This window comes from Corapipo altera, unplaced genomic scaffold (genome assembly GCF_003945725.1).
Source record: "Corapipo altera isolate COAL_440 unplaced genomic scaffold, ASM394572v1 44, whole genome shotgun sequence".
NCBI lineage: Eukaryota > Metazoa > Chordata > Aves > Passeriformes > Pipridae > Corapipo > Corapipo altera.
Genome location: NW_020884880.1, coordinates 1,787,857 through 1,805,931, shown reverse-complemented (window position 1 = coordinate 1,805,931; position 18,075 = coordinate 1,787,857). Strand labels below are relative to the sequence as shown.

Sequence of the window (18,075 nt, the reverse complement as noted above, 5' to 3'; positions counted from 1 at the left end):
CTCATTTGGACATTTTCTGTACCCTTGGAATAACTGAGAATCCCTACCTCATCTGCATCATCATTTCCCTTCTCCTCCCCACTCCTCCCTGCCTACCCCACCCTCTCTTATCACTTTTAACGACATTTAATTTTTTAGGTGCTTTTAAAATGTTTTTCATGAAGGATAATTAAAAAAAGTACATGAAGAAAAAAATTTCCTCTATCCTTAGGACAGAAAAGATTGTTCAAACAAGTAATTTAAATTTTTTTTCAAAAATAATGTCATTCAATGAAGGCATTCTAAAATACAGTATAGTTTCATATTTTGCTGTATATATTTCTGCAACTTTTAAAAACATAATACACAAAATTGACATAAAATTTTCAGTTTTAAATTATACACATATTATGTGTTAATTAACAGAAACAGTCCTAAAATCTTCATATGCATTTTACACAACACTATCTGTACTTTGGCCCTTATATTTCAAAGGAACTACAAAATCCTGAAAAGAGTTTAGGAAAAGAGATCTGTGTAGTAAGGAACATACCATTTCATATCTTGTGATTTTCTCTTGAAGACGTGTTATCTGTTCTTCAAATTCTTCATTCTTTTTTTGATAATTCTTTAGCAGACATTCTTGTTCTTCTAGCTGTTGCTGATGTGAAAGTATCTGTTGCTTGGCTTGCAATAAATCAGCAGCTGTGCAACTATGGCTGCTGTTCCTTAGGGCTTCACTTGCCTGCAACTTGAATGATAAAGAATAAAACCTAAAATACATCAAGTTTTTCAAAACCACCTTGCACTACATACAGAAAGAGTGATCTTTACTTATTGGACAAATTTCAATGTTATTTTGGAGGAACTGAAATATCCTTAATCGTTTGGGATGGCTAGCCAATAGAAAGATATTTAATATTAATTAAATATTAATGGTAAGCTAATATAGGAGAGCAGTGTCTCAGAACCATTACTAAGTAGTAAAATCAACTAGTTGCAACTACTGAGCCCCAAATCAGAGTTTGAATAGTAAAAGCTCAGGCTTCAGAATATAGCCTGCTTGAATCTGAAAATAAGCTATATAATGTGCTTAAACAGCACAAAATACTACAATATTCAACTGCAACACTGTAAGCTGTGGTCTGAGTGTTTATAGCACCTCAGTCACCATACTTTTTAGAAGAAATGTTTTTCTGAAGCTTCACTTTGTTATTTAAATTACCTTCTAATAATAACACAAAAAACAGGTTTTATCTAAAAATATAGGATGGACTGCAGCATGGCATAGTGTCCCATGTAAGTTGATGGCTGGATCTTTTGATTTCAAAGGGAAAATGCCAGATTTCTGCACAAAGCTTTGAGAACTAATTCCACAAGTGTTTCTCCCCAAGATAACTGCCATAATTCAGTATTTATCAGAAGCTATTACCACATACTAGGAAACAAAACAGACTAATCTTTATAATTTCATAGTTAATTAGTAAAATAAATCAGGTACTATAAAAACAACAGTAGAACCAGTAAAAGGACTGCTGATCTATACAAAGAGACTAATTCTTCAAAAATGCACAAAAAATTGTGTGCTTCTGCAGGAAGTAGCTATTTATGGAGTCTCCAAAGCAACATCTATTTTCAAACCCAAATAAATATTGATAGCTCTGTAACTTACATGCTGAAACTGAATTTGCAGTTTTTGACTTTGCTCAGTAAGCTCCAAGAACTCCCTCATAGTTTCATCCTTTTCTTTCCGTGCCTGCTGCAGGTTAGTAGTGAGCTGAGTGATAATGTCATCTCTTTTTTTGATAGCAGCTTCAAATTCTTGCAGCTATAAAAGACAAAATGTAAACTATTAATGCATATAAAAGCCACAGACAATGTAATACTAGCTAATTTTAGTTAAGTAGCAATAAGTCATCTCCATTTAAAAGATGTCATACTACTAAAGCATTTATGTTTTCACAAACTCTATTTGTAAATATTTCAGAAACAATTTTCCCCCATCTAACAATATATGACCTCTCCATAAAATATAGTTAACAAATAACAAAATCTGAACTTTTAAGAAGGTTAATTACTTAAATATATAACTTGCTTTTAAAATAAAAAGCATGGTCACATAAACAAACTATCATAAAGGAAGCCAGAATATCTACTAATAGTTTTTCAGCAATTTTGTTCAACTACTCATGTTCTCACACTTTTTCCACAATAAATTCAAGTCTTCTGTCACTGAAAGTGCAATAAATTGCATTCATCATACTAAAAGGATGTAATAGATACCATGCAATATCCTACATTGTGAACCCAGAAGAATTATTCATAACTACATGAAAACATCAGTTCAAGCTGCAAAACTGATACAGCATATTTAATAGATGAATCTTTTGTAATTTGTAATGATAAGGAAATTATAAGAGTACAAAACATCCTTTCCAACTGTTTTATTTTTTTCTAGGATTACACTCAAGCAGTCAGAAATTTTACAATACTAATTGGTAATATTTTTGTGTGCATTTATATAAACATGTTACTCACTTTAAAGTCCATTTTTTAATTTGAACTCTTTGAAGGTTAGTGGAAGTCTCATCTCTACATATTGCAAATTTCTTAAACTGTTAGTTACCCTCTCTAACTGTTTTGCTTACAGAGTCCCCCACAAAATCTTCACTCAGTTATGTGATGAGTCTCGGATGTTAACAGTATAATGCTTCCAGATAAAGTTTATCTTTTTAGAGGACAGGGACATAAAACCCAAAAGTCCCAACCAAAAAGTCTTTGCCTAGTGAAACTAGGCAAAGAATTGGAGGAAATTATTTTAAAGTTCTTTTCAGAACACTGGAGTGAACTCCCACTTTAAAAGCACGGGCCTTGTGGAAATAATAGATGTTTGTTACAGTAGAGAAAATTAGGCACAGATCAGGAACATAAGTGTGTCACACCTTTGCTTTTGCATCCGTTCAATGAAACCAAATTAATAAATTTTTCAGCTCCACTCCACACAACGTTATATAATTTTCAACTTTCTAAATTCCATTTCTGTTCTTGACACAACAGGTAGAATTAAAGCACACAACTATCTTTCCCAATCCCCTTTTACAATTCCTTTTGTTTCTTCTGAAAAATAAATCATATGTACTTCTCGACTGAAATATTATGCACTGTACCACTATCACACAAAAATATGCTGCAACTATTAAAATATTATTGTACCACAGCCCAGAGTCCCAGATTTTGTTTTAATGTATTTTTATTTTAAAAATTGTAATTATAGCCATTTAAAAAATGCAAACATTTTTACTTTCAGCTCTTTCAGAAAAAACTAACAGTAGTTACAACTGTAAGGAACTAAAACTATGCTTATTTTCTTTATTATGCTATAATTATGACTATTATGTTTAGTACAACAGATACAAGACACAATAATTAAAATTCAACACCAGATAAAAACCACTTAACGGGTGATATGGTGGAAAACACATCTATTTTCACAGTTCAAATACAAATGCAAGCAGAAAAAATTGTAACTGTGCAATAATAAAGGTGAAAATAACTGAATATTAGAACTTTGTTTTGTTTTTTTCATTCCATAGTACTTTGCAAAAAAATAGGAAAACAGTGACATAACCTGAATCCAAATTAAAAGAGAGAGACAAATAAGACACGAAGCACTACAAATCACTGAGTGGGTTGTACCACTGGCTCAAACTGGAAGAATATTCCTTACTTTATAAACTAACTTTATACTCCAATGGTATTTTTAAAATAAGAAAATCTTCTCTGTAAACCCAAATTATTAGATGTTTTTAATTAAAACATTTTGACACAGCTGTTTTTGTATTGCAGGCTGTGAAGTCTGACAAACAAATACATTTTTTGTTCAGTTATATTATTCCCTAGGGAGCAAAACCTGAGTTTTTTTGATCTTGGAGGAACAGGAAGGTATCAAAGACATACAGTCTTTGCCTAACTACAGATGAATTAGGGCTTTTCTTGAAGAAAATTGTCTTTCCACTCCTGATTTGAAGAAAGTCACTGCAAAGAAGACTGGCATTTTAGTCACAAAATACAGAGAAAAAGGACACACAATGGAAATGCCACTCAGAGTAATAGAGCACATGGTATATGATTGAAAGAAATTACGTGTAATTAATTTGATATCACACACTGACTGCATTCTGAACAGCTGCCATTAAGTGTGAACTCTTTCTGTTGAGGCTCTGCATTTTTGCACGTAAGCAAACAGCAAGTAGAAAGCAACATAAGGTAATTATACCTGTTGCAATCCTTCTGTACCATACGCTGCCCTCATTTCTTCTATCTCTCTGCTTAGCTCTTCAATCTCTTGTTGTTTCCCAGTCAATTCATTCTCCATCACCGCTAGCTGCGTGTGAGAGTGCTGCATTCCATGCTCTGAACGAATCTCTCCAACTCCAAATTCTTCTTCCTAAATCAATCCAAGTTCCTTTACACACCATTTTTTACGTTTTATTGCAGTAAGTAAAGTCAAATATTAAATTCTGTACCAAATGCCACCTTAGAACATTAACATACAATACAGCATCGAAGATCTTATTGCCATAGTAACCTCCTTTGTTAATATAATTCACACCTCAAAAGCACTGACATAAAGCAATTCTGCATTATAATCTTAGTCTTAATAGATGGAGTAAATTGGCTTGCATTTCTAGTTGAATGATATACTATATTAATACAGTAAACAACACAGATGCAGAGCACAGCATGCAAAATAAAGTATTAGTCAGCAACACAGTTTTTGTTCAAAACAAATTGAGGTTTTTAGTATTCTCCATTAGTATTACAATTCAATTTGCAATACTGTACCCTGATTAAGTCTGCAGGTATAGCTGTTCTTGTCTCAAAACTGCAACCATTTACCTGTATAAAGACAATTTCTAATACATTATTTGAAATAATGCTTGATTTCCTATTTCCCATTTATTTGAATCTTATGTAGCAATTCCTTCAGACCTACAGGAATTGTTATATTTATTTCATTTGAAATACAAAATAGTTTTATATATAGCAAAATGCATCAAAGTAAGCATAGGTAACAGGTAAAACACCTAAAATTGCAAAAATAGATACTACTGTCTTAAAACAAAAATCTTATTACAAATCTAAACATCTAGAGAAAATAAAGGAATTCAGATTTAAAGGTCAAAGCAAAGCTTTATACTTTAAATTATTAAAATACAGTACTACTGCATTTTAAATTATAGGTTTAATATTTCTATATATTATTAAACATAGTTATGCTTTCCAAAAAATTTTTATACACCACAAGATTTAATCTTTCTGAAAGCCACCTATCTTTCCATAGTGGAAGAAAGACAGTATCATAGACTCTCATCCTCACTTTGAAGGAATTTTGTGAAATTGAAAAAGAACAGAAACTATACATTTGACATAAGACATTTGAAAAACAGTCCACTTTCACTCACCTAAAATTCAAGCCCTTTCAGCTTCTACAAGAATTTTGGTTCTAAAGACTGTGCAAACCAATAACAACAAATCTCCAAAAGGCAAGTACAAAGTAGCAGTTACAGGTTAAAAAAAAACCAAAATGAAAAGAACATTCTGTGTACTTGTGAGGAACCATAAAACAGATAGGCAGGCTTTTAAAAGAGCAGACCAATGTATAAAAATGAGAAAGCAAGAAGAGCTGTATTTCTCCTCGGAGCTGTTTATTACATTCAAGCCTGAAACAAAAATAATGCTACTAGAAATGGAAAGGCATGATAGTATTTCACACCCAAATACTATGTTTAAAACAAAAAAAAAGGAGCTATAGTGCTCAGACATCTGCCATAGCCTAGGTCAGGGCTTACTTACAAAGAACTATCATGCCTAAGGAAATCAATAAGTGCACTGTTACAAATGGGATCAATATAGTCATTGAGTTGGTATTAAGAGAACGAATAAATCTGCATTAGAGAAGAATTTGCAAGGCTGACAGTGCCCTCTCAATTTCTGACTTTCTCAGTAAAATAAAGGCACCACAGAGAGATTACTACTTTAGTTTAGAAAGAACAAAGAAAATTGCAGCAAACGGCAGTCCAGGCAACTCATAGAGGTACTGTGTATCATTCGTGTATTGCCAGACTTTGCTCTATGTTTGGATACACAAGTGTCTACAAAGTGTCTGGCACCAAAGTCTTTATTCAGATTTTGGCTCATGCCCCAGATTGGTAACACTAGTAGTTTAATAGAAACTCTATTATGTAGACCTTCCTTTCCTTTTTTTAACTCCCATTTTATTTAGGCTTAATTGATAAAGATGTAGTATATGATTATTGTAATCTCAACAGTGGACATGCTTCTCTTCCTGTCAATCACAGCTATGTGCAACAAAGACTCTTGGATGCTTTATAACAAGGGCTAATAGGAAGGGCATGAAAGCCTTATCTCATTAGATGTTCCAGACTCCTTAGCAGCTGCAAATTCTACGAAAGACCTTTAACTTATAAAAGGAATTTTGCTACGCACATTGAGAACAACTGTCCAGAACATCAGAAATCCTGCCTCATTTCACAGTAGCCTACCTCTTAGACATCAGACAAGTAAGTGAATCGTGGTAACATGGTAGTCCATGTTGTTTCTCATCTGATACCTTCTTCTTTTAAATGCCTTATGTCTTCTGGCAAAGTGAAAGTTGAAACATGACAAGACAACAAACAGCACTGCTATATGTGAAAAAAAATGCCAAACAGTCACAGCAGGGTGCTGTGTTGAGGGAAACCTTGGGAGGAGCCTGGTAACTCCTGGTATGACAAATTCTGCTGTGTCAGAGCAGATAGAAAGTTGGGAATGAGTTAATAGCTTCAAAATATCTTAATTTAGAATTAATTTTTCACTCATCTGCAATATATGAATTCAGTAGTCCAGATGCCAACTTGAGTGTTACTAAATGTCTGGATAAGGCCTATAGGACTCCTGTGTTTTGTCTTATGGCCTCAGTGATTTACCCATATAGAGATCTGCAAGTCCATAAATACTCTTAATGTAGATTCTTACAATTTCTTCTTTAAAAGCTTTGCAGTTCACCTTTAACACTGAAATCCTTAGGCCTTAATACCTTATGATGTTCTTAGTTACACAACTCAGCAAATGATTAAACATTTAAAGAAACAATCAAACCACACACATCATTTTAATATAATGGAAGCAAGAAGTAACAAGAGCTCTGGATAAAATTGCATAATCAAATAATCACAAAATAAGAAAGGATTATATTTTACAATATATTAGCTACTCAGCAGTAACAGTTCTGGTGAACAAAGGATATGAAACAAATGAAGGTTATGGAAGTCCCTCAAAGGACATTCTGTCTGATTGTTCTTCCTTCTTCGTATTTTCAAAATAACTCACAGAAACAGTATTTACAATTATAAAATATAATATAATCTGCAGCCTATTGGCTAAAAATAAAGGTTTAATTTATACTGCATCAGTAAATACATATACTTAAGATAAATGAAAGGAATCTTCTTTCTGAGAAACACAAGGAAAACCGACTTCCACCACTGAACCAAGGCAGCAATTCATGACAATTGCCACTAGAGGTCAGAATTAAATTTATGAAATCACTGTACCCTGTTCAATGTTCCTTAGAGCTTGGAAGACCTGAAATTATACCTCAGAAATAGCAGTAATAATATATGATGTGTAACTACTTACAACATTAATGCCAGTACTACAGAGATGTCCCTTTATATAGAAAATTCATGCTCAGCATAAATCAATACATACTGTTCAATCACTGGAAAGTATAGAAAATACCTTAGTGCATAAAAATAATATAACCTATTACATATGGGTAAGTAGACTTCTGCTTAAACAATTGTTTGATTTGGTAGTAGAAACATACAGAAGAATCTGGAATGGACTAAAAATTTTACCTCGTGTTTTCTTCCCCTCCCCCCTTCTTTTACATTTTGGACACCTGATTCCTTCAGAAAAATTAGGATTTAGACCTCTGACAATCTTTGTCAATGTTCTTAGCTCTCCTCAATCTTCTAGTTATGTCACAACTGACTACATGAAATCTAGCTAAAATTAGCAATTAGGTTGACCTGGGAAAATGAATTTCAGTGTATTTTGGGGGGGAGGGTTTTTTATACTCCATAAAAAAAGCCATTTCTGGTTTGTGATTAAAATAATTACAATCCTGTAATATAACTAAGGTAAGTAACTTCTGAAGGACAACAACGGATGGTTTTTTAAAATATCATGGCTTGATATATTTTTCTATATATTAATAGCACAGCAACAGGTTTCTTTATGTAGTAGTTAAAGTATAGAATTTTGCTAAAATTAAAAAAAAACTCAACGACTTTGTAGACTTCATATTAATCATCTTTTCAGAGCTACATTTTATAAATTGGGAAGAGTCAATAAGAGAAAAAAAAAAACAGGTGGAAAAGTCTTTCAGTTATACCATAAAATTGAGGCATATAGAAAATGTATGGGGGCAACTTTACCTTACACAGTTATAAAACCCCCCAAAAATCCTACCTGTTGGAAAAAGCCTACCTACCTTTAGTTCTGAGTTTAGACCATAACCTTAAATAGATAACTATCATTATAATTTAATTTAAGATCAGGTGTCATTCCTGCGCAAACTGAGTAATTTGTCCCAAAAGACAAGCTCATATGAAAGATTTACCAGTCTTCACTTTGGCTAGCACCTTGATCATGTAGGTATTAGAAAGGTGGCAGAACAAAACTGAACAACAGACTGTATTTACAATAAATGTCCTTCAAGACAAGAACTCTTATATAAACATACACTGGTTCCTTCAATTTTGCTTAGACAACTGTATTGGCTTATAATTGTGTATCTGATAAGTCTCCTAAAGAGGGAAAACCTTATCACTAAATTTCATCCAATTCTTCAAGAGAAGGGTCTGAAGAGTTAAAAACAACAGACTTATTTTATCAGCTACAACAAAACAATTTATGACCTATTTCAATTTGAAGCATGTCAACTTAATTTCTGGCAAAAAACACTGAAAATAATACAGATGTTCTAATCACTCGGGAAACAGATGAATCAACAGGCCTCTTTCTGAAATGTGTGGTTTCTTATAATTCTGAAAACAAAGTTATATATTGGTAAAAAAGATAAGCTCAAGATTTTATACAACTTCATAATTACGTTGTTACAGACAAAATTTAACTTACTCTCATCTTCATCAACTGAAAAGGCTTCAGATCATTTTATTTACAGTGTGGCCATGAATGTAAGCAGAGCTTTGAATAATAAAAGTAACACTACAGCTGACAGGAAACATATTGAGAATTCAGTTCCTAAAATATATGCATTCCTAAACATGTTGTCTCCCCATTTAAGATATCAACCAATTATAATGAGCTGGAATTAAAAAGAACTTACTAAGATAGCAACTCTGACTGCTTGAGCTTGTTCTTCACCAAATCCAGTATCGTGTTACTATTCACGAGTTTTGTGTGTCTATTTATGCCTTCGAAAATAACTCTCGGAGAGCTAAAAAGTATTTTTGCAAGAGTGAAAAGTGCCTATAAATGCAATCTGTGATTGCATTTTTACAGAAATCTGCAATTTTTAAAAGGAACATTCAGAAGGCATTCTGAATGTAATTCTATTGTCTTGAGTACCTGAAAAATTGCTCCCTAATATCCTCTGCAGGTACCTCTAGAAATCTTTGAAGACTGAAGCAGGGTAAAGTTAAGTGTTTAGATGTGAAAACTTAATTTTAAAATGAGAGCTTTGAATTCAACTGATACTAAACCCAAAACACTAAAATCAGAAACATATGCACAATTACCATGAGGCATTATACCACATCTTTTCTGTATCCTGTTGCCTTGTGCAAAGATGTGTTTTCTTGAGTTTTTACAATCAGGTTCCAACACTGCTTCCTACTACCTCATAAGTGATCAAAATTTTACAGTCATATTTCATTACATATGTAATATGTCTGACTTGTAAAAATACATACATGAACACCAATGACATTGTCAACTGTTTTCAAGGGTTCATTCTTCACATACTGCAAATTCCATTTAAAAGTAATCACATACCACAGTGATGCATATTCTAAAAAGGTGCAGTAAGGTCACAGCAGTTGTTCAAAAGCATGTCTGCTACACTCAATGGCAAACTGTGTGCACATACTGCCCTATCATCCTACCATACAGAAAGCAAAGTCAGATTCCCTTTGTTCTTTGCTACTTGAATTCCTTGGACAAAATAAACCACATTTTATCTATGAAAAGATGAAAATCTTTAAATGGATTTTTTTTTCCCCAGGCAAACTTTGCTTTAAGCCCTTGAACCTACCCCTCAACAAAAATCTTCTTTTGTTTAGAGCAATTCCAAAAGTGCAGATCTCAGATGTATTTTTTAAAAATTTGCATCACAAAAAGCATGCCACAGAAATGAATGCAATTGACCAGACCAAGGGTCCCCATGTTTCAGTCCTCTGTATTTGAAAGGAACCAATAATGAATGTGACGGAACACTGCACTTGTACTCCCAAGTGCCTTCTACCAATGCACCAGAAGAAAGTGAGGGTGCTTATAAATAAGGGCAGGGGGAAGAAGTGGGTGAGAAAGAGTCAAACTGGAGAACAGAGGGATGAGAAAAGCGTTCAACTAAAGGCCAAGACCAACTCCAGTAAGGAAACTTTAACTGGGATTTGATGAGAGAGGTCGGAAAGAAAAGCTATTCCTTGCATCTTAGGACAAGTAGAGCTGAACATTAGCAGGATCTCAACTTAAGACAGGGAATGAAACAGAACAGCTTTTCAAGGGAGAGGGATAAAAAATATTAAAATAAGAAAGAAGGAAGAACAATACTTGGAGTAAGTTGGAAAGGCTGGGAAAGAAACTAGGCTTTGGAATGACTGAGGAAGGTAAAGGAAGAATAGAAAAAGGCTGCAAAGACAGAGTTAGGAAATCAAGCAAGGAACAGAAGGAGATGGGCAAGGGAAGGTGAAAAAATTGACAGGAGCCATTACAGATAGGGAAGAATTTACAAAAAACTAGGGGATACAAAACAGATATGGAGTTGATCAAGAAAATAGGCTGGGAAAAGGAGCAAGTGAAGATAGGTCATTTACTGGGAAAGAAAAGCCATTCCCATTTTCAGGGCATGCCTAAACTGCCCACTGCAGTAATGATTTTCCTTTTGCACCATGCAGTGTGACAGGTCAGGGACACACTGTCTGCTGTGTATATTCCTTAGGCTTCACAGTAAGCAGTTATAATACTAGTGTGAATCAAACAGTTATTCTAATGCATAGTCATCTTCTGTTATGAAAGGTTAAACCGAGAGAGGAACAAAGTATTCTAAACCAAATTTACTTCAGTAATGACACATATTTGATTACTTCATCCCCTCTTACTTGTTGCCAAACTTAAGATTCTGGGTTGTGTTTTAAAGTATTTAGCATAGAGATCTGCAAAACAAAACCCTGATTGTCCCTACAGGTAGTGACTGAGACATGAAAAATTAAATTTTTTTTAAAATAGAAACAATGTTTACTGCATTCAGATATTCCATGGCTATTTCTTGCAAGCATGTTATTGAACGACGTTTGTGCATGAGGCAGTTTACTCCTTACAAACACAACAAACTGCTTTATTTGACAGGCCCAAAGTTCCATATACACTACTACCCTTCAGTGTGTATCATCAAGAGAGGAGTTGTAGATGCCTGTGTGTGGTGGGTTGACCCTGGCTAGAGCTAAGTCCCCCTGACAGTCACTCACTCCCCCACCAGTGGGATGGAGGAGAGAATTGGAATGAAAAAAGCAACAAAAATTCATGAGATAAAGACAGCTTAATAAGAGAAAGAAAACAAAACACCCAAACAAATGATGTAAAGGCATTCACTCACCACCTCCTACCAGCAGACTGACACTCAGCCAGTCATTGAGCAAGGGCTGCTTTGAAACTCATTTAAACATAATTGACTTGTTAAATAGTTTCCCACAGAAAATTAGTAGGAATTATGCACAGCCAATACTCCAATGGCAATACAAAGTATTCATACAACCTTAAGGATGACATTGTTACAACAGTTTATGTATCTACTGCATTATTTATTACAGTAGTCATCCCATTATGTAGTCGACATAATGCTTGCTTTAATGATAAATCATACCAGTAATAACATGCAACAGCTTTGTCTATAATATCACATCTGCTCTTTCTTTCCTTCTCTTTTTGAAAAACTATGCACAGCATTGCTGTAAACATGTAATAGAAAAAGTCGAAAGAAAGTTAGGAAAAGCATTACTTCAGTCTTACCTCAGAACTGTAATCTTCTACTGTGGTAGAAATTTCACTTTCTGGCTAAAAGAAAATATAATAAAATAAAATATTAAAATATTTACAATTAAGGCACTCTAAACAATATGTTTTCCATCTGTTTCTGAGAACATACAGTATTTGAAAATATTGAGGTGTACATGAATTTGATGAGTACATATATGTAGTGAAGGATACCATCACTTCCTTGAAATTCCAGCTTTAAAAAAGTTACTTAGCTGTTGAACTGTGACCATGGAAACATTATAACCACATGACAAAATCTTCAAACAACCTACAGGTACTGAATACCATTTTGGAAATGTAACACTTTTTTGGGTTTTGTTTTTGATTTTTTAAAAACAAATAGGGAGTGCCATGAAAAGGACTTGTCTCTCATGGATCAATTTTACCTAATTAGGAACTTTGCTGGCTTAAGAACACAATTATTTACGCATGACTTTTGATGTTGACTAGAATTTTAAAACAAACACTCATATTACCCTTCAGCTTCCATGGAAACCAAGGAAAGCTAAAAGGACAAAGACTCAAATCTTGTGATCTAATGAATTAGAGGATTTAAAGGAACAAAGCCTTAACAAAGCCATGGTAGATGCCTGAATTAAATACAGTGCATCTTGATGAACAACATAAAATGTATCAGGTTTGAGAATCAAAATATTAGTAGGAAAATAAGCATACTATCTATATAAGGCGCACTACAATAAGTACACTTTCTTTTTTATAAAAAAAGATCACAAAAAATTTTTACATCTTGGGATAAACTCAAACCTAGTAGATAATCATAGTAAAAGGCAATAGAACTTGTAAATTGAAGCTTAGGTGAGAGTGAGAAAATATGATTCTCAAAGGAAGGTGATTACTAAAAATAATTCTCTAATTTTTTAACGGTAATTTGGTCAGACATATTTTAAAAAAATAATATATTGCTGGTCCTTTCTGAATACCAATCTAAAGTAAAACAAATAAACAAACAAACACAAAAACCAAAGCAAAACAAAGCCACCAAAAATAAAAAAAAACAACCCAACCTAAAATAATTTTTTAAAAATTGTCAAAACCCACACAGTTCTCCATCAGTTTAGGTGTGCAGTATCTGTTAGTAGCATAAATAATCTTTCTAAAATGTCTCCTTCAATCCTGGATGCAGATAGTTTTTTGGTTATTAAAATCAAGTATTTTTGCCACACATTAGACTCCAACACTGTAAGACTGCATGCTATTTTTTTGCTATGAGAATCTGTAACATTACAAGTAGCCAGAATTTTACAGGCAGTCATCTTGCCCTCCAAGTGGCTATGTTCACTTCCTAAGACCTGACCAATGTAATTTCAAAATCCAATTTCTTCCACTACTAAACATATCCATTCTGTAGGCTTCAATTATTTTTTGGTCAACAGAAGTAATTAGGTTTTACATAGCTCATCTGCCTGAACCACAGAGGCCTGGTTTAAAAGAAAATATTTAATATTTAAAAAAATTCATATATACACACATTGTTAGCAACACGGCATCTTTTGACAGGATAATGCCAAGAAAGCTATTCATCAGTCTCCTCAATGCCTTAAGGAATTGGAAATAGGCATTTGTTAGACTCTGACCATTGCTTTGTACATATTCTACCAACTGCATCCCACAGCAATTTCCTGCTAGAAACAGTTACTCTCTTCTTGCAAGATATTTTAATTCTTTATTTAGTATTTTCTTCACTGGTAACGTGGTTGATAGTTAGATTACACTGAAAGACATCTCAAAGACTCCTTATAGTCAACCATCTCCATCAACTCTGCAGGTGATACTTTTAAAGATAACACTTAAGTATTCAGAAAATTAAAAACCACTTCCATCTGTATATATTCTTCAGAGGAAATACTGCAAGCTGATACAAAAAAAGGAGTATCAGTCTGTGGAATACAGGAGGTCAGTTTTAGAGTAACTTGTTTCTGTATGCAGCTAAGCATTGCTCAGAAGTCACGTTCTTAGGCACTGGATACTCAATATTATCACAGGATTCACAAAAGAACTCATATACAAAATTGGCCACAAGAACTGAAAAATTATTTTTGTGTTTCTTTAGAAACCTTTTGTAGGTGACAATAAAACAATCTGCAAGAACGGACATCCAGTACTAAACTACTTGAATTAAAATGGATGAAGGTATAAGAGCAAGAACCAAGACTGAGTATACATGGAACTGAATTCTACCTGAAGTTAATTACTGATGTTTATATGACCTCAATGAAAACTGTTACAAAAATGTAATTACAAAAGGCTGGATTGATTCTTGAACTTGTACTAGCTATTGGTAGAAGCAAAACCAAGTTATTTTGGCTTGGCCACTTTTCAGATGGGTCTCTAGTAATTCATAAAGGATCACAACTTAATCTAATTAAGAGGACTGCTACTGGGAAGTGAGATAAAGAGAATGTAAATTGAAAATCCCTGTCATGAAAACCCTCTCCCTGGGTCATCCTTAACTTTATGGATCTATTATAAACATTCTGAATATGAAGGGCTATTCTTATATATTGCCTCATCATGTCTTTCCTAGTTCCTAACAGGAAAATTATTCAATTCAAATTCCCTGGTAATTTATGACCCAAACCAACTTACTATGATCAAATTTGTGTGCATCTTAGTGGAGACAAATGGTTGCCAAATCTGAATGTAATCTGCAGCAAAGTACCAGACTTCTCAGTGTATAAATTTCCCATATCAGAAAACACCACCAGCAGAGAGGTAACCTAAGCATTCAATTAGGTTTCTATTCTTTGGTAACATGGTCTTATAAATGTTTAATGTAAAGTGAAATACTATGTAATTCTGCAAAGACCATTCTCAAATACAGGTAATTTCTTTGTCAGTAAATCTATTATATATCAGTATTGACAGAGATAAAGGAAGGAATAATACCAGAGGTTGCCTTATGAATCAAAAAAAATTGGCAAGTTATCCTGGTAATCTTCTGGCCAGATGGTGAATGGAAAGATGACTGGCTTCAGTCAGAACCATACGCTGCTGAGAATCTACTATCTTCTCTCGTGACACTGACTTTACTATTGAACAGGCTATTTCCAAACATTTGCCTATCTTCATTCTTCAATTTCAAAACATTTTTCAAGGGATGCCAGATTGTCTGAAGTGACTGGGCTAATTTTTACTACATTTTATTTATGTATTATTTTTTTCAAATCCTCCATCTTATTGTACATCCCAAAATATTTCTTCTCTAGTCAAAGCCTTTAGTCGCTCTTTGCTTTCATGCTTCTATCATAGGAATGCCTTACCCACATTCACCACTTACTCCTTTTCTCACTGAGGCATCCTCTCTGTTTCATCATACTGCTTATGTTTTCTTCTTTCTGTCACTTTTCTTCCTTAGTTCTTCTCAAGAATCCTACCAAGTGTCTCCTTCTTACTCCCTTTTTGTTCCTTCCTGTCAAAATCTCAGGCACTAACAAGTGGAGTACCTTACAGAAATGAAACAATGAGCATGGAGCTATAAACTCTATCACCTACATCAGTAAACAGTTAAGCTATTCTTAAACTATTACCAAAAGGATTTGCCCTGTGAAAAACAAAAGACGAGTTACTAATCCAACCTTAGTCAATTAGTTGGTATTCTTCATCACAGAACTTTGAACTTTTCTTTTCTAAGAAGCTTTGTATAATAGCTTTTACTACTCAGGTGACTCAAGGACATTTTACTGTGACACAGGTTAATTTCTTTTGCTTTCCTGGCATTAGGACATTCCTGCAAAGCAGTGTGGTTCAATGCATTGTTTCAAGACTTCCCAGAGAGGGTGATCTCAGCAATTATTTACTCTGGAAGTGGCTTTTGCTTTCTTCCACTTTTAACTGCAGAAGTCAAAACAGAAGCAGTCCTAAACCTGAGATTTTCATTGATCCAATTTATTTTCCAGGCTGTGTGTTCTAGATTTTTTTTTCTATATGGAAAAGGACACTGTGGATGTCAACATTGAAAGATACTTGGGTGTGACACAATAAATACAAAAACCAAATACAACTAGTTCCTCAATATATTATTCTCTTTGTGAGGGCAAGACAAAAAGCATTTAGCATGAAACAAAATACTTTAAACAAGGAATACCAGCTGGCATTTCTCTAATAAATCTAGTAAATAAACTGTTCCTCTGACAAATGATGGAAAACCTTAGAGATTTACAAATTCAGATAGAAGGTAAAATGGAATGGCTAAGGACAGTACAAAACAATGATAGTTCTCCCAGAGTTCTTCCAATTAGATTCTGTAACTGGAGGGAATACAGGGAGATAGAGGAGCCCACCCTTAGGAACAGAGAGGGGCAAAAAAAGGGCAAAGGATGACAGCAAAACACTAACTTTGCACTCTCTAAACACATTTGTCCTCTCTGAAAAGAAACTGGTCTAACTTCAGAAGGGAAATAAGCTCCCAGATGATTACCTCTATTTCATTTTCTGTTATTCATATTGAGTAAGATAACTCTTTTTTATCTGCATTTGGACATGCTAATTCCACTGGGGTATAAAAAAATCATACTAGAAAAACTGCAGGGAGATAAACTTCTACCCACAAACTACCACAAAAAACCCCAGTCAATATTTTTAGACAGACAGGCAGTACAGTCAGACATTCTGAATGTATTTTGTGGTACAGAAAGAACAATTCCAAATATCAATTCCAGTAAAAGATGAAATAAATAAGTGGAATCAAAATTTAGCTAGAAAATGATCCTGCATAATGCTTCCAGTAATCCTGTCTCACTCTCTTGACACAGCAGCCTATGAAGATTTAATGTTGGGTGAAAAAGCAAACAGCTCAAGGAAGCTGTCTGTAATTCTCCATTGCAGAGATTAGCCTGAAACTGCCTATTACATTGGCTGCCATTTCAACTAAGCAAGGTCCAATCCAATTACTGTAATACAGGCTCTCTGTCCCAATCACTGCACTTTCAAGAGTAAAACCAATAAGTCACGAGATTCACTGAAACTATTTCAGATATTTTCCTCTTCAATTAACACTGCACAGAGACTTCAGCAATCTCCTTCCAACTCCAAATACCAATTACTTGTTTAACATGAATAAGCAGGCCACAGACCACATCTAACAAACTAAAATGCTCTCCCAATTGGGAGTAGCTTTTTTTTTGTGGAAGTGAATACTGTTTTAGAAGTCACTAAGATTAAGTAATTTGGAAGAGTTAAAGCACAAATTTACATGATCACCAGGCTTATTCTTTTAAAGCCACATTTTAAAAAAGAAAGAAGCAAAACAAAAACCCCAACATATCAGAAAAATCTGTGCATCTCCGTATTTATTTATTAAACATAAGATAAGTTGCTTTGGGAATAAGACAGACCTCAAAAAAATCATACCCAATCTTCAGAATGTATCTATGAGTGCTACCTTTAGCAACTGCAGTACAGATATTTCTTCCATTTCTAATATCATCTGTCTTGTACTGTATGCATTCAGAGGCCAACATAGGTCACTAGGACCAACCCGATCTAATTAGACCTGCTTTGAGCACAGGATTGGACAGATGACCTCAGAGGTCCCTTCCAACCTAAGTTATTCTGTGACTGTACTTTACTCTGTTTCTCCAATTGTAGTAGATACATTTATCCTAACTAAGCAAGTACATCAGAAGAGTCCATCTGCAACTTCAAAATATATTTGATTAAGAAAGTTATTTCATACAGTTGTTGAATTTATGCAGACTGTTACATTATTACAACATTTTTAGTGATTCCCTC

The 18,075-nt window shown here is 34.0% G+C and overlaps 1 protein-coding gene across 7 annotated transcripts in view; it reads right to left on the bottom strand.

Moving 5' to 3' along the window:
* The window catches only part of AKAP9 (A-kinase anchoring protein 9), a 114,156-nt gene that overhangs the window by 68,566 nt on the left and 27,515 nt on the right, over positions 1 to 18,075 (bottom strand). For 5 of the 7 annotated variants that reach the window (XM_027639507.1, XM_027639508.1, XM_027639512.1 and 2 more), the window contains 5 exons: positions 12,298 to 12,342; positions 4,825 to 4,878; positions 4,256 to 4,426; positions 1,652 to 1,807; positions 533 to 730 (listed from right to left, as the gene is read on the bottom strand). In XM_027639507.1, the coding sequence (XP_027495308.1) occupies positions 533 to 730; positions 1,652 to 1,807; positions 4,256 to 4,426; positions 4,825 to 4,878; positions 12,298 to 12,342 (624 nt within the window). The remainder of the gene's footprint in view (positions 1 to 532; positions 731 to 1,651; positions 1,808 to 4,255; positions 4,427 to 4,824; positions 4,879 to 12,297; positions 12,343 to 18,075) is intronic. The other 2 variants (XM_027639513.1, XM_027639514.1) reach the window with 2 other exon arrangements.